The 18,332-nt window shown below is 37.9% G+C and overlaps 1 protein-coding gene across 7 annotated transcripts in view; it reads right to left on the reverse strand.

Annotated features, from left to right (window-relative positions):
- GUCY1A1 (guanylate cyclase 1 soluble subunit alpha 1) overlaps window positions 1–18,332 on the reverse strand; it is an 84,622-nt gene that overhangs the window by 49,317 nt on the left and 16,973 nt on the right. For 6 of the 7 annotated variants that reach the window (XM_049905218.1, XM_049905219.1, XM_049905220.1 and 3 more), the window contains one exon: window positions 3,083–3,451. In XM_049905218.1, the coding sequence (XP_049761175.1) occupies window positions 3,083–3,337 (255 nt within the window). In that variant the 5' untranslated portion in view covers window positions 3,338–3,451. Of the gene's footprint in view, window positions 1–3,082; window positions 3,452–8,531; window positions 9,157–18,332 lie in introns of those variants that run through there. The other variant, XM_049905223.1, reaches the window with a different exon arrangement.

Raw genomic sequence — 18,332 nt, forward strand, 5'->3', positions numbered from 1 at the left:
ACCAAGCATGGTGTCCTTTTCCAGGGACTGGTTCCTCCTGACAACATGTCTGAAGCCATGAGACAAAGTCTCATCATCCTTGCTTCCAAGGAGCATTCTGGCTGTGCTTCTTCCAAGGCACATTTGTTTTAGTAGTTCATGGTGTAGTCAATATTCTTTGCCAATATCATAATTCAAAGAATCAATTCTTTGGTCTTCCTTATTGACTGGACAGGTTTCACGTGCATACGAGGCAACTGAAAATACCATGGCTTGGGTCAGGTGCACCTTGGTCTTCAAGGTGACATCTTTGCTTTTTAACACTTTAAAGAGGTCTTTTGCAGCAGATTTGCCCAATGCAAGGTATCTTTTGATTTCTTGACTGCTGCTTCCATAGGCATTGATGTGGATCCAAGTAAAATGAAATCTTTGACAACTTCATTCTTTTCTCTGCTTATAATGATGGTGCTTATTGGTCCAGTTGTGAGGATTTTTGTTTTCTTTATGTGGAGGTGTAATTTGATCTTCATCAGGAAGCGCTTCAAGTCCTCTTCACTTTCAGCAAGCAAAGTTGTATAATCTGCATATCGCAGGATGTTAATGGGTCTTTCTCCAATCCTGATGCTGCATTCTTCTGCATATAGTCCAGCTTCTTGGATTATTAGTGGTATTGTTCCTGTGATACACCCTGCGATGATGTGAAAACACACTAAAGCCATGGGCAGGACTCAACTTTCAATGAGAGCTGTCATACACAGCCAACCTCAGGGCCTTGGGAGATAAAATCAACCACTGCACGACTGCTGGTGAGATGGGTTTTGCTATTCTTCAACTGATATGGAATACTCCATTGCAAGCTCCTTAAAGGCCTTATGCCTGAAGAATTTACAGGATTTTTGAGGAGGAATATCCATGAAAAATTATTAAACAAAATTATTGTAGAAAAAGCTATGAATTATGAATCAGAGGCAGAGATTTTTCTATCTCCTCAGTTGTTTTACTTAAAACATTTTTTTTGTGCCTCATTTTTTTCAAGCAAAAATTAAGTGTTTGCATTAGCTGAACAGTAAGATCTTTCTGATCTCTAATATTTCGCCACTCTGGAATGGCATCTTCCACTCGAAGTTTGTTAACAATAACGAACTTCAATGTTCTCTCTCTCAAAAATAAGTAATTGGGGAGCTAAATTTGACTGTCTAAAAAAAGAGCTATGCTGTTGTCAAACGTTGTTTTAGTCTCTTTCTTTGGGTTATTGATAGCACTGAAACTAAACAGTAAGCTAGGCATTAAATCTATCACTTAGAAAGAATCAGGAAAAAAATAAAAGCTATTTACCAAAGACAAGCAGATATTTGGGTACTTGATTATATAACCTAGATTATTACACAGTTCGAATCTATCCAACACCGGCACATTTACAGTCGTTAGGCAAATTGCCTCAGCTGCAGAAAAACTTCTAGTCACTAATACCGAACATGCCCCTTCTCCCTTCTAGAATTCCTGTGGCCTTGCCTTCTCTGCTACATGACACTGCAGACAAATCTTGATGATTATACTTACGAGCTCACAAACAAACAAAAAATGTAACTTATATTTAGTATTAAGCATGCTTTTAAAAGAGATTTCAACATGTGTATGACGTCTATTGTAGGAATTCAGCATTTATCAAACAAAATAATGAAGCCAACAAGGTAACGACAGGTCTCAGGAAAAACATGGAAGTGATCCAGCTTCTCCATCACCACCATCGGCTCATCTCTGTGCACTCACTCTGTCCTTGGAAATGAGAGTACCACTGTTTCCCAGACTGTGATGCAAACCAACTGTCCAAGAAAAGCTACAGCCCACATCCCAGCCAAAGTAACTGTCTGGTAACTGGGGTGACTGTAATTAAATATTTCTATTTCGAAGCCATTAACCAAAGTACTACTGTGGTAATATTATATTTGAATAAGCTCCCTCAGCTTTCTGCTTATCCTAATTTATGATCCATCCTGTAAACTTCAACTTAAGCCCTTTCTTTCTCAGTCACTCCAGTTCATATTGTTTATCACAGTAATTGCTCTTACCCTTCAAAAGCTATATGATTTTGGTCATTACTAATTTTTCCTAGCACTTCTTGGGGATGAAACAAGCATATCTCGGTCCCACTAAAAGTCAGTGGGTCTGTGGTTCTTCAGTGCTATGCCAAGAGCATTGAGTGAATTAAAAATTATCAGTACACTATTATAGTCAGAATCTGACTATGTAAATGTTTAACCTCATAGGTTAAATAATTTTATATAAAACTGTGAATACTGACAGAGAGGAAGATACCATGAGGACTTTGAACTGCTCTTTTCCTTAGCCCTTCTGAGCAAGAGGAACTCTTTAGGTGCCCTGCATATTTCTAAGAAACCTGACCTGTTCAGATAAATGTTTGGGTTTCCAAAGTTCTCTTAGCAGTGGGTTGGCAGAAGGTGCTCCAGACCTCAACATGAGCGTTATGTTACACCATTCCCGGAGCTGTATCAGGACTCTAACCCAAGGGAGCAGGTTGAGCCTGGCTCAAGCAGAGACTTGGGATTCAGAACTAGCAGGAATGGGCACATTTTCACACCTCTGCAAATTAGTAGGGCACATATGATGTCCTTTAGAATTAAAGAAAAAACAAAACAAAACAAAAATCCAGTACAGAACGTTATTCTTCAAGGAGTTTAATTTTAAATGAATAGCTAACAATTTCTGAGTACTTGCATTATGCTAAGAGCTACATTATAGGTGTCAACGAAGTCATTAAAACTCTAGAAGGTGAGTATTCTTATTATTCCCATTTTACAGATGAGGACATTGAGTCATAGAGGAATTAAGCAGTTGCTCAAAGTCATCAGGTTTGCCAGACTGAAAGATCCTTTTGAAAAGAACTCAAAATCTTAAACTTTTTAAGATGAAGCACAATTTAAGAACATGATTGTTTTAAAAAATGTTTTTATACGTTTCAAGGAAACAGTCTACATTTATTATAGCCTTGGAAGTGAGTAAGCAACTATTTACATTTTCCTTAGAACACCATTCTTTTACAATTTCAAAATACCATGAAAATCTCTAAAGGGCAAGAACTCACCTCTGGGAAAATCAGTTTGCAAATACTCTCTGCCAAAGTGTGAAGATAGACTCGGCTCCGACTAGTCTTTCTTTGAGGAAGATCTCCTTGTACATTCTTCTCAGGAACATCCTGACAGATGGGCGGAGTTGCTTTGCAGCTGTCTGAGCCTCCTGCTACCTCCTCCGCTGGCTCTTTGGGAACCTGCCCTGGTGTCAGTACGGAGAAAGGGCACTCCCCTGTGATCTTGAGATCCTTCAGCTTCCTGCAGAACATGGTGTTGGTGGCCTCTTGCCCTGCTGTGGAACTCCTCCTGAAGAGCTGTTTTTCTTATGTGGGATCGACAAACACAAGCTACTATCAGATCAAGGATACTGGTGACAGGAGTGTCTACGGGCAGTAAAGAGAGCAGAAAGAGGAACGACTTTATATACTTATGAAAACAGAAAAAGGCAGGTGTGAAAGCAAAGACCATCAGGTCATATGTAATTTTCAAGTAAAAAAAACTTCTGTTCGAAACATCAGTTATAAAGTGAATAGAACATTTTCGTCAATATTTTTATTTAATGTGTGCATTTTAGTATATTACTAAAATACTTGCTTTTAATATTTTAACATTATTCAAATAGAATGTAATTTTCTCCAGAATTCCCTTGGAGCAAAGTACTGATTCCCATTTTTACAACCCATTTGGTCTCGTTTGATACCACAAGAGTGGAACACTGTGGTTTTGACAGAAGCCAAGTCAAAATCTATGTTTTATTAGTTCTGATAATTTTTACATTTCATTATGCAGTCCTTTCTGAAAATACAGAATACTATAAGCTGTTGCCTCCCAAACCTATCTAAAGAAAAAATTATAATGGTGCCCAATTATATGTTTGCAGATTTGAAACACTGACCTATAGATGACAAAAAGTATTTCAACTGAGAATTATTACTGCAAAACAGACTTGACTCTATAATTAGTAAAACAGTTTTAAAATATCACAATCGAAATGAAAAAAGAAATATTTTTCAAAGAACAAGTGATCACTAAGAGGATGCCTTTGGATTTGCAGGTGTCTCTGAAACTGAGTTTAGACAACACTGAGCTAAATGAAGAAAGCCTCTCTTGGCAGAAGGCCACTGAAACCATCCATACTGCCAAACAGGCACATTTTCCCTTGTACTTTTGTTTTTGTTGATGCTGTGGTTCGGAATCCTCACTGAATTCATAACCCATTTCTCAGTCACTAGAACTCCTACTATGTGCCTACCAAGGTGCTGCAAACTGTATTTACATTTAAATGTATTTCCATTTAATCTGGACTCCAAGTATGAGGAGCCAGAGGCTCTATATTTTGGTCATTTTCCCTCATTTGCAATGCTAGAAAGTGACAGAGCTAGGGTTCAAATGCAGGTCCAGGACTTTCCAGAGCCAATACATTGTTTGTTACCCCAAACTTACATTATCAAGTTAGACCAATACTAAATAAGTGATTTAGTTTATAAACAAGGATTAGTTTATTTTAAAAATATGGTTTAAATTTTTATATTAAAAAGCAATCAAGTACTTAATTCTTCTGCTCACTGGCTGGTGGTATCTGAATCATGTGGGATACAGCCTTCTATTTCAGTAATTAGAACTGGAGTTCAATTGTTTTCTTTATGCTCCTCAATGCCCTTAATATTTTCACAATATGTATAAGCAATAGCCCATACTTTGTCACAGATAAGTTAGCTAGTAAGTTTCCAATAATGGGCAATTCATTTTCTGAACTGGGGCAATAAAAAAAAAATAAATAAGGAAGCTTAATTCATATCTGACAACCCTTGGGATGTCATGGGATATTAGGGGCCAGGAAGATGATAGATGCCGACAAACCAGAAGAAGTCGCGGTACTTCCTGTGATCTAAGCCATACCCAAATCTGTGATCAGATGTAACATATGAACCTTCAAGAAGGCACAAAGTAAGATCCTCTACATTCATGAGCAGAAAACATATTCTAACAGTCTAGAAAGGGGGCTGTCCATCTCAGCAGGTGACTATGGAGACCCAAAGGCAATTTACAGATAAGGGGGGATAGTGACTTGGATCCTGAAAGACCTAAAAATATAAGGCCTCTCAACGTGCTTTCAGCCACGGTTGTTTTTAAGACTTCGATTTCAGTCTTTACACCATCTCAACATAACTCTATTATGGTTCACTAATTTCTGCCCTGATTTATGATTTAGATCAGTAGTCAGCAAAGCTTTTCTGTAAAGGGCCAGAAAGAGTTGGTACTTTCAGCTTTGCAGGCTATGGAGTCTCAATGGCAACTACTCAATTTCGGCCACTGTAGCATGAAAGCAACCATAGATGGCATATAGGTGAATGGGTACAGATGTGTTCTAGTAAAGCCTTATGTACAAAAAACAGGCTGCAGGCTTGGCCCACAAGCTGTAGTTTGCTGACCCCTGGTTGTAAAAAAGCTGGGGAAGTTAAACACAAATTATTTTAATTCAAATATAACTTTGACTACAGGGCCAAGGTTACTTCTTCATCTTCTCTTCCCATCTCCCCTTGAAAAACAGCAGACTATGTGGATCCAGTCTTTTCACAGCTTGAAAGTAATCAAAAAGAGCACAGCATACAATATTAAACAACTATTTATTTATAAAAACTATAATGCCATTGTTTTATATTAACACTTAGGAAAAAGTGCTGTATTAACTGAATGCCACAATCCCAACTGTATCGAAATACCACCACAATAACTAGTAAAAGAGAGTAGTCAGAAAAACAAAAAAAGAAGGTGGTGGCAATAAGAAATAGATTATTAGTTAGATTGGGCTAAGGTATAGAACTGCTTCTTAAAATAACTCATGCAGATATACATTAGAATTTTAATATTAGAACTAGGAGTTTAATATACTATAGTTTACGATAAGCCCTTCCATATAAGCTCTTCCATTAAACTCAATCTTCTCACACACATTAGATTTCAACCCTGGTTCCCAAATCCAGTATTTTTATTCTCACCGTCCTATTCAGCCTCTCTTTAGCACGACACAACCAACCAGTCAAACCTTCCTCGAAATTCTTTCCTCTCCTGCATTTTACAGTACTATAATTTCCAGAAATGGGCCTAACACAGTTCTTTATTAAAGTATAAAAAACAACAGGAAACAATTTGTGATTGCTTCAAGATCAGTGAAGTGTTTAGTCTCATTAAATCACATATGCATAAACTAATTAGCATTCCTCATCTGTTCTACTGATGAAATTACACTACAAAACAGAGGCGGTGCACAATGCTGATACCCTGGAAACCTCTGTTGTGTCGTGTTTGCCTGCCAGGAAAACCAGGCATGACTACGGTCTTCAACTAAGTGAGTGATGATTTTCACATGTAACTTCAGGAACAGTTTGGTCAGTCGCTGAATTCAGTGCATAACTGGTTCTAGAAACGCAGTAGCAGGGTAAGGGAAAACAAATTGAAATTACAAATTTGGTGACAAGGCCCTGACAAGCAGTGGGGTATATGTTCTCAGAAACTTGGACAGGTGCTTGACTTCCCAGAAGCTGATGATTGAACAGCCTCTTCCATAGCTACTGAACGCTCTCCCTTTAACTAGTGACTGAGTAACTCTGCTCTCAGGCTCCTATTCATCAGAAGGGTACAATGCTGTCCAGGGAAGGGATGCCTCATCATTTAAATTCCAGAATTTAATTAAGCATAAAAACCTCATTTTCTACATGTAAAAAAAATAAGGAAAACCCACAGGTGTTTTCATTCCTCCAAAACTGAAAAACATATTAAATGAAATCCCATAAATCAGCTCCTTTTAAAATATGTTTCTTTTCACTTGGCAGTAGAAACATTTATAGAATTTTTCTCTATGACATATCAGGAAAGCAAGACAACACTGTAGAAAAAATAGTGAGCATGCCCAAATCTCTTCAGTATAAGCAAGAAAAAAACACAAAAGCAAACAAATTAAGGCTCCTGCATCCCATCATCCCCCTCCCCACCTCACCCCAGCTTTACCACTGATCTCTTCTTTCCCTCATAGTCACATTCCTTGAAGGATAAGACCTCATGTGCTGTGTTCACTTCTTTTATTCCTAAATCTACCACTATCTGGCATTTGCTTCCACTATTGAAACCCTCCTTGTTAAATTCGTAGAAGTATTCCTAAAAGTTAAAGCTCAAATACCTTTCGGCTCTTAAGAGAATTGAAATCTCCATGCCATCTGCATAGTGAATCACTCCTTTCTTTTTCATAATTCCCCCTTACATTCTTTGATACCACTCACTGGATTGCCTTCTCCTTCCTTACCTCCTTCCTTCCTCCCTTTCTCTCTCCTTCCCTTCCTTCCTTCTTTTGTTCATCCATCTGACATTCTATTCAACAAGTCTTTATGGATGGGCTACCATGTGCCAGGCATTCATCTAGACACTGAGGCAGAGTAATGAACACTGGACAGCCCCTACCCTCATGGAGCTTAAAATCAAGCAGGAAAACTATTTCTAACATATTGGTTCTAAGTGTGACATATGCTACAAAAAGGAAAGGCATATAGTGCTCTCAAAGTGCAAATAAGAGATCCGAACCTAGTCCTATAAGGAAGAGATATCTGAACTAAGCTACAAAGCTGGGCCAAGTGAAAGGAGTTCCCGAGAGTACAGCACCCTCAGAGGCCAAGGCAGGTGGAGTCACGTTCGAGGAAGAGGAGTAATTCCAGAGTGGCTAGAGCATGACGTTAGGGAGAGCATGGGGAAGACAGTAAGAGGTGAAACAGGCAGGGGTCAGGATTTTGGAAGGTTCTGTAAACCACGTTAAATGTTTAAACTTTATTGTAAGGTCAATCCATTGAATGACTAAAAAGCAAAACTTAAGGAAATCAGGTAATATTGTTTAAAGTTTTGGGGTGCAGATTAAAAATGGGTCAGAATTGGGTAAGTTGCCTATGTGGGTTCACCTAAAATAGTTACCCTGAGATTATAAAAGTGGACCAATTCTGGAAGTATTTTAGAGAGAGGATCCACAAGGCCTTGGTTACTGACCTGATGTGGGGGCTGAAAAAGAGGGAAGACACATGCTCTGACTTTCCTTTCCAGTATCATAGCCAAGGAAAGATGCACCCATGGAGAGCAATCAAAACAGTCCACGATACATTTCCCATGACTTTGGTTATTCAATCAGCCCAAATTTTGCGTTTTCGGTATTCGGTGGTAGCACCTGGGGGAGGCGGGATGTTCCAACTCTCCAGTTAAAATCTCTTTTTGAAAAGCAATTTCTCCTTGTTTATCAAAAGCCCAGAAATGAGAAAACTAACTCAGTGGATACTTCTACAGACATCATTCACCTTCCCAGAAGACTGCATCTGCATGGAAATGAGTGTTTCTAGATAACTTTAAGAAGAGGGGAGGGTGCTTATCTTATACTACTGTAACTAATGAGCCTGTAGGACATTGGTGGTTATGTGGTAGAATCCTCACCTTCCATGCAGGAGACCTGGTTTGATTTCCAACCAATGCACCTCACATGCAGCCACCATCCGTCTGTAAGTGGAGGTTTGCCTGCTGCTATGTGGCTGAACAGGTTTCAAAGGAGCTTCCAGGCTAAGACGGACCAGAAAGAAAAGCCTGGTGATCTACTTATGATAATCACCCAGTGAAAACCCTATGGATCATAACAGGCCAACTAATCGTAGGGATGGTGCAGGACTGGGCAGCGTTTTGTTCAATTATGCATGGGGTCATTATGAGTTGGGGACTCAGTGGAATGGCAGCTAAAACTAGTAACTTTCCTAAAACACAAGTCAGACAAAAGGAAATGGCAACCTCACTTCCCAAAATAAAAAAAACCCATCACTATCAAGTCGCTTCCCACTCATAGCAACCCCATAGAACAGAGCAGAACTACCGCATAGGGTTTCCAAGGAGTGACTGATGGATTAAAACTGGCCACCTTTTAGTTAGCAGCCAAGCTCTTAACCACTGAGCCACCAGGGCTCCACCTCACATCCAGGGACCAAATATACAAGGAATTCCCCCTCACCTGATGGCAATCGCCTTGCTAGAATGATAGTACTGAACACAAGTTATGTTTAATAAACAACATTAATTCTTTATTAAAAACAAGGTGGGTGTGATCCACAACTTGATTCATTAGATTTATGGGGCAACTCTTGTGTCATCTTGGAAGTAATAGCAAAATTTAGTATGTTTTATATATATATATATATAATTGCCATCAAGTCAGTTCCAACTCATAGCAACCCTACAGTTATATAGTAGGGGGGTTTTAACTCTAAGAAATAACATTTTATTGTTCCCAGCTTTTATATCAAAATGTTTACTGACTGTTTTATAGCTAATTAAAGAGCAAAACCTTTGGGAATATGAAACTTAAATATATATTTATTTACTCGCTAGTGTATTGACCACTAAAATTTGAATACATGCAGTTGACACTTCAAAATAAACATCATTACCATTTATGGTATGTAGTACAGGTCATAAGGAAACTAGATAAAATTTGCAATATTTTTTTTTCTTGAAATGTATAAAACAATTTCCTATAGCTATTTCTATGATTCAGATCACAGCTATGTTGCTAAAATAATTCCTTATGGGGTGCAGTCATTTAAAAAATGTATTTACTGAAAGTTTAACAATTACTATAAAATGAGTTAAGGGAGAAATATGATTTCTTTTGACTCTATAAAGTTATCTTGTTTTTATATATTTCCAGATGAATACTGTATATTGTCCAATGTGAATTAGCTCATATCCAATTCTTAAACAGAAGAATAAAGTCAGTATAAAGTAGCTGTCACGTTAGATCCCCATTCATCCTGCGTTCTTCCTGTTAGCTCATTCTGATCATCTGTCCTGTCTTGGAAGTAATTATTGCAGAAATACAATACTGGTTGCCCTCAAGCTGACTCCTACTTCTGGTGACCCCACGTATGTCAAGTAACACTGCTCCACTGGGTTTCCAACGGCTGGTTTTCCAGAAGCAGATCACCAGGCCTTTCTTCTCAAATGCCTCTGAGTGTTCTCAAACCCTCCAATCTTCCAGTTAGCAGCTGAGCCCGTGAGCCATTTATACCATTCAGGGACTCCAATTATTGCATGTTGTTATTGTTAGGTGCCATGGAGTCGGTTCTGACTCACAGTAACCCTATTTACAATAGAATGAAACACTGCCTCGTCCTGTGCCATCTTCACAATTGTTGCTATGTTTGAGCCCACTGTTGCAGCCACTGTGTCAGTCCATCTCATTGAGGGTCTTCCTCCTTTTTGGTGACCCTCTACTTTACCAAGCATGATGTCCTTCTCCAGGGACTGGTCCCTCCTGATAACATGTCCAAAGTATGTGAGACAAAGCATCATAAGCCTCACTTCTAAGGAGCACTCTGGCTGTACTTCTTCCAAGACAGATTTGTTTGTTCTTCTGGCAGTCCATGGTATATTCAATATTCTTCACCAACACCACAATTCAAAGGCATCAGTTACTGCAAGGTTCTCTTTCATTTTTCTCTTGTCTACATAACTCAGTAGGCTCAGTCTTTTCCATCAAGCTACTTTCACTTTTTTTTTTTCCCCTAAATCGAGGACTACAATTACTGTAACGCAGTGTTTGTCAGGAATTCAAACTATCTTTTTAGCTAAACTTACATATAATGTTTAGGATTGTTACTGTTTGTGTCAGTGCTCTTATGTGTTGAGTGGTTTCACCCCAGCACACCCCCCGCTCTCATAAGCCCTTTTATTTTTAGTGCATAATTTTGCAGCACATATGGTTTTTCAGGAAGACATATATCGTGTTATATCAGAAATGCCTGTACTCTCAACCTTACTTGATATAAATTTTCAAGACAAAAAGCTGATGGAACTATATGGAAGAAACACTCAGTAAGGTCCCATTCTTTAAGACCTCACAGATTTCATTAAAATTTAGGTAATCTGATGAAATTTTAAAAAATGAGAACAAATTAATGATAATTAAACCATTGGGCTGATTGTTATTGTTGTTCTGTGCCACCAAGTCAATTCTGACTCATAGTGACCCTGTAGTACAGGCTAGAACTGCCCCATAAGGTTTCCTAGGCTGTGATCTTTATGGAAGCAGATTGCCAGATCCCATGGAGTTGCTCCCTGGTAGCTTAACCACTAGATTGAAGTGACTCGATTAAATTTATAATTATATGACATCATAATTTCTCCATTTTTTCTTCTTTTTAAATGCTGGCCAGTCAACAAGGCCTGGGGCACATACTCTATGTTCTTGACATCATATACATATACATGAAAACACACATACACACACACACTGTTTTCCTTACTTCTGCAATGGTGATTTTTTTTAAATGTCTGAGAAGAACACACATATGCATACACACAGATGATGAGTATGAGAGTGACTTCATGATCTGAGGGATCAGTTCACATAAATGCAGGGGCATGCCTAATCCTGCCCTGACACAATGGAGTTAATGGAACAGTCAAGAGTTCAGGCTCTGGAACCAAATGGTCTGGGTTTGCCTCTTGCTTCTACCATTTACTAGCTCTGTGATCTTAGTCAAGTTCTTAACCGTCTCAATTTTCTCCACCTGAAAAATACGATAATAATAGCAGCTATCTCATAAATTCATTGAGATGAAATAAGTCAATAAATAGAAAAGTATCTGGAACTGAGTATGTGATGAATAAATGTTGACTAGTGGCTCCGTGGAAGAAAGATGTGGCAGTCTGCTTCTGTGAAGATTGCTGCCTTGGACATTCTATGGGGCAGTTCTACTCTATTCTACAGGGTTACTATGAGTGAGAATCAATTCGATGGTACCACATTCATAATTAGTGGTGTGACACTAAACAAATTTCTTAAGTTCCCTGACCTTCTGTTACCTCTCCTGAAAATGGTGATGAAACAAGGGTTGTACTAAGGATTAGAGAAAATATATGTAAACTTCCTGGCTTTGTCTGGTATCCATAGGTCATTAAAAAAAAAAAAAAAAAAGCCAATCTTGAATTCAAATCTTAAACTATTTGCTTTACAAAAGATATGATGGCACTTTTACTAGACTTCTGGGCAACTTCTTACAACAGGTGCTAAATAGTATCAAATGTCTGTTTGATAACTTTAGAGCAGCCTTACAATAAGAAATTTGGGTACATACAACAAAATGTTAGAACTCATTGCAATCTACAAGAGAATCATGCTAAATAGAAGTCACTAAGTATACGAGTGACAAGTTCATTTTCTCAGAGAGAACACTACTGGTAAGGTTTTATCCCTATGAAACTGAAAAGTCAGTGGTTCAAATCCACCAGCTACTCTGTGGGAGAAAGATGTGGCAGTCTGCTTCCATAAACACTACAGCCTTGGAAGCCCTATGGGGCAGTTCTCCTCCATCTAGAGGGTTGCTGTGAGTCGGAATTGACTTGAGGGCAATGGGTTTGGGTTTTTTGGTGTAGATTTTAAGCCTCTTTTCCTACTCATCAATCCAAACCTGTTATATAAATCAAGCAAGCCTGATGCCACTCGAGTACATACTATTTTCCATAAATCCACATTATCCCCAATGTGAGAATTTCAAAAAACAAAAATCATAACAATCATGCTTAAATAGAAATTCTATGGTATCTGATTTTCTTTTCCTAAAATGCAAGTTTGAAAAACTACTTGTATTTGTTATATGTGGAGTCTTGTCTCCAAACACTGCTTTCACAAATTAATTGATCTTCTCAATATCCATTCAACGTTAGGGCCTTTTGTCTACTTATGTCCTCAACGTTTACTTATTTTGCAGAAAGGTTTGGGTGATGGTCAGGGAGAGAAGCACATTCACTTTTGGATATTAGTGAAATCAAGTGAAGCCACCTAGAGTCCCATTAGGTCTTGATTTCTGTAAACAAGCCTTAAAATGAGTTATCAATAAATTTACTTGTAATTCAATCAATGTTTACTGAGTTTCTGAAAAGTATACAACTATTTCTTTCTTTAATTTTCTTAAAGGCCTAGTACGGGTAATGGTGATAGATTTATTGAATTTTCTTAACTGTGTGTAATAAAAAGTCGAGGACAGGTGGAGCTGGAAGATTAACAAAATTTATAAGAAATATTACATTCAGGCAACGACAGTGAAAGGATGATCAGGAAAGGCTTCTTGGAATGTATGCTTAGTCTTTAAAATGACTAGGATTTAGATGTTAAGATGCTGGCAGAAGAGCAGGCCATATAGAGAGCGCAGTGTGAGTGAATGCAGGAGCAGGGGAAGTCAGGGGAAGGTTCAGGAAGGAATGGGTGCCAGAGATATTATAAAATTAAAGCTAGCATGATGTGGCAACTGACCAGCTCTGGGGACCAACGACTCTGAGGTTCGTCTGGAAGGATAATGAAGCCATTAATAGAAAGAGATAACAGATGTGGTGCAGTAGCAGGCTAGAGAGAGGATGTGGAATTCTGTTTTGTATACACGGGTCTGGCACTGTCAGGAGGGTATCTAGGCAGAGATACATTTCAAAATTGAAGTCTTTAATTAAGGAACCCATCACAGACTCAATATATACATTTGTGGTCATTCACCTAGAAGAAGCCCTTAAAGTCGAGAGCTTCATTCAAACTGTTAAATGTCAAGGGTCTGTATGTAAAGAAGGAAGGTGGCCGTATTTTGTACTCTGGGAAATATTCATATTTAAGAATTACGGTAAGTTTATAACTAAGACAGAGAAGCAGCAATCAGAAAAATAGGAGAATGAGCACAGAAAATGACAAACGTTGCGAGTCTGAAGAGGATAAGGAGGACTTAGAAAATAACACTTGATTTTTAGATTAGAAAAACATTTATAACTTTTAAGAGGGCAATCTCAATAAGAACAATGGAGTGAAAGTGAAAGGAAATAAGATATAGTGAGAAAATACTATAGTATAATTGAGTCTAGATTAAGTTAAGACCAATAGATTGAGAGACAGCAAGGTTGAAAGACGGGTTTTGAGGACAGGGAATACCTAGTTTTCTTCATTTATGTACACTGACATCTGTTCTGTAAATAAAATTAGATACTCCACAGTGTACGAACTCAGCTGAAACAATTTCAAAGAACATGGTCTTTACTCCAACTCTAATTGTAAGACTGTGCTACCAAGCCAAAAAAACGAAACCCGTTGCAGTCAAGTCAATTCCAACTCACAGTGACCCTATAGGACAGAGTAGAACTGCCCCACAGAGTTTCCAAGGAGCACAACTGCTGACCTTTAGGTTAGTAGCCGTAGCACCTCACCACTACTCCATCAGAGTTTCCAAGACTGTGCTAGATAACCTATAAAATCGTGTTGTTGGTAGCTGCCATCAAGTTGGCCTTGTAATTAGAGTTAGTCTAGCCATTGAAAAAAGCTAAGAAAAAGAAACAAAAGACAAAAAAGATCAGTAAAATTCTCTGATTTAGAAATACTAAAATTGTCTCTGCTTATATAAGATATACTTGTTTATGCAGAAAATCCCAGGGGATCTACAAAAGTAGAACTAACAAGTAAATTTAGCATGGCTGGTGGCACAGTGGTTAAAAGTTTGGCTGCTGCCAAAAGGTCAACAGTTCGAATCCACCAGCACCTCCTTGGAAACCCTATGGGGCAGTTCTACTCTGTCCTACAGGGTCGCTATGAGTCGGGTTTCGTTCTGGCTTTTGTAGGATACCAGGCTACAAAGGCTACAAAAGTCCATTATAATTTATGTACTAAGAAAAAACAACTGAGAAATGACATTTTAAAGAGCTATTCATAATAATGTCAACAAATATAAAAGACTTAGGAATAAATATCAAAGATCTCCATACTTAATATTACAAATATTACAGAGATAAATAAAAGGACTGAATAAATGAGGCCACATACCATGCTCACAGATTGGATGGCTCAGTATTGTTAAAATGTCAATTCTCCCTAAATTGGTTTATAGATTTAATACAACCCCAATCAAAATCCCCATAGGCTTTTCAGTAGAAATTGACAAAATGATTCTAAATATAAACACAAGACACAGAATAGCCAAATAAATTTTACAGAAGAACAAAGTTGAAGGGCTTAACACAGCTGACTGTGAAGTGTATTATAAAGCTACACTAATCAAATGAGTTTGATATTGGTGAATAGACAGACACAGAGTTCAACGGAGTATATCTTGCATGTTCAAATGATTTTCAACAAAAGTGCCAAGGCAATTTACTGGGGAAAAGAAGTTTTTTCAATAAATGCTGTCGGAACAACTGGAAATTTCTTCACGTGGAAAAAATAAACATTACTGCATACTTAATATCATACACAAAAATTAATTCTAAATGGATCACTGACACAAATGTGAAAGTTTCAATTACAAAACTTCTAGACGAAAACACAGGAGTAAATCTTTATAACCTTGTATGAAGCAAAAATTCTTAGAGAGAAAAACAAAGCATAAAAGAAAAAGGCTGGACCTCATCAAAATTTTTAAAACTGTCGGCTCTTCAAAAGACACAATTAAAGCAAACCAAAAGGCAAGCCACAGACAGGAAGATAAAAATGTGCAACACATATATCAGCAAAGGATTTGAACCCAGAATATATAAAGAAGTTTTACAACTCAATAAGAAAACTAACGACTCAATTAAAAAATCAGCCAAAGATCCGAACAGACGGTTCACCAGAAAAAGATATATGAATGACCAGTAAACACCTTTTCATACGATCAACATTATTAGTCATTAGGCAAAAGTCCATTGGAATGTGTAAAATTAAAAAGCTTGAAAGCGACAGGTGTTAGTGAGGATGTAGAATAACTAAAACTCAGTACTGCTGGTAGAATTGTAAAACAGTACAGCCATTTTGGAGAACAATTTGACAGTTCTTTAAAACATGCTCTATCATTCAAACCAGCTATTCCATTTCTAGGTATTGATCCAAGAGAAATTTAAACATATTCAAACAAAAACCTGTACACAAATATTCGCAGGAGTTTTATTTGTAATAGCCAAAAACTGGAAACGACTCAAATGTCTATCACCAGGTGTATGAATAAACAAAATGTGGTTTATCCATACACGCAAAGGAGTATTATTCAGCTGATACATGGGACAAAATATATAAATTTCAAAATCATTATGCTAAATGAACTAAACCAGACACACAAGCACACATGCTGTAAAATCACTTCTATACAAATACAGAAACTGCAAACTAATCTATAAAGACAGAAAGCAGATTAGCAGTTGCCCAGGGACAAGGGTGGAGGAAAGGTTGGATTGGAAAGGGACACAAGAAAACCTTTGGGGGTGATGGCTGTTTGTTATCTTTATTGTAGTGGTGGTTTCACAGGTGTGTACATCTGTCAAAACTCGTCCAAGTGTGTATTTTAGATATGTGAAGTTTATAAGTTGTCTATATTTGTGAAGTTTATAACTTGTACTTCAGTCAAGTGGTTTTTTAAAATAAATTCAGAGACCCAAGGACTCAAATAAACCTCACTGAATTTGTTTCCAGCAAAACCACAAGCCCTCAGGGAGTTAAGAGCTATGGCTATATTCATTCCTGATGAAGCGGTGGAAGGAGACAGAATCTCCCATAGACGGTGGTCAGGAGAAGCTAGTTAAACACTTCTCAAACTTTTAACTACTGCATGTGCCTAGCATGACATATTATAATATTGAGGAGCCCCACACACCACAAACTCTTTCCCACTGGTCTTCATCAAGTGGAGTAGACTGTTGAATGTTGGAGGCAGGGCAGGCGAGCTGAGAAAGATCCAGTCTGTGGTGTGTAGGGCTTTCCCAAATGTCATTCAGTGGCTTGCTGAAGGACGTGAGCAGGGAAAAAGAGCTCAGGGAAACTTGAAGTGTAAACAGGCAAAGGAGGATCCTTCAAAATACAGAATGCTAGCAGAGCAAAGAGGACTCCCCAGAGACCCACAACAGCTGGCAGAGGGACTACAAAGCATACATAGATGTCAAGTGTCAGATCTTTAGCCCATCTGAAAAGAAAGGCCTAATGCTACCCTCAAAATATTGGAAGCCAGTGGTAAACTGAATCTGACTAAACCTGCAACAAAGTTCAGGCCCAGATCAATTGCAGATATATGTTGGGAACCATGTGTATATGTGTGTGTGTGAGCCACATAAAGAAAAAAAAAATGTGACCCATGATGGAGAGAAGAAAGAGCAACTAGAAGATAGACCAGGAAATGGTCTAGACGTTATTGTTATCAGATAGAAACTTTAAAAATAATCATGATAAATATAAGTCCAGAGGGATAGTCAGATAACATGCATAGATAAGTAGTTTCAGTCATGGAATGGAAAGTAAAAAAAAAAAAAAGATAGTTGGAAATCCTGCAAATAAAAAATATAAAATATTCTGTTCAATTGGCTTAACATCAGATTGGAAATAGCACAGGAAAGGATCGGTAAACTCGAATTCTGGTAATGGTAAATAACTCCAAAAGAAAAACAGAGAATGAAGAGTGAAAAAAATAGAAGGATATGTGCAATCTGTAGAACCATATCAAGAGGTCTAACATACATGCAGTTGGAGTTTCAGAAAAAAAAAGGAGCAAGAATGGGAGCTGAAGAAATATTTGAAAAGATAATGGCTGAAAATTTCCTGTATTTGTTAACAGTATCAACCCAAGAAGCTCAGCAAACCCCCAGCAGGATAAACACGAAGACAACCACACCTAGGCATGTCTTAATCAAACTTCTGAAATTCAAGACAAAAAGAAAACTATAAAAAACAGCCAAAAAGAAATAGGTAAATAATGAAGAGGGCGAGAATGATAAGAATTTGGTTGTACTTCTCATCAAAGCACTGTCGTTGTTAGATGCCTTAGTGTCATTTGATTCATCGTGGCCCCCCACATACAACAGAACAAACTGCCCAGTCTCGCACCATCCTCTAAATCCTCATTATGTGTGAGCCCAAAACAATAGAGAACATATGATAAAATAACAAATTTAAAGACCCAAGGGAAATAGAACAAAACAAACCATCTACTTCAAATCCTTTACCCAGCCAAATATATTTCAGGAGAGAATGTGAAATAAAGACAAGTTACCTAAATAATACAATGATAAACCAAAAACCCACTGCTGTCGAGTCGATTCTGACTCATAGAGACCCTACAGGATGGAGTAGAACTGCCCCATAGAGTATCGAAGGAGCGCCTGGCGGATTCAAACTGCCAAGCTTTTGGTTAGCAGCGGGAGCACTTAACCACTACACCACCAGGGTTTCCAATATGATGATTGAAAAAAAAAACCAAGCCC

The sequence above is a fragment of the Elephas maximus genome, chromosome 13, assembly GCF_024166365.1.
Source record: "Elephas maximus indicus isolate mEleMax1 chromosome 13, mEleMax1 primary haplotype, whole genome shotgun sequence".
In the NCBI taxonomy this organism is placed as follows: domain Eukaryota; kingdom Metazoa; phylum Chordata; class Mammalia; order Proboscidea; family Elephantidae; genus Elephas; species Elephas maximus.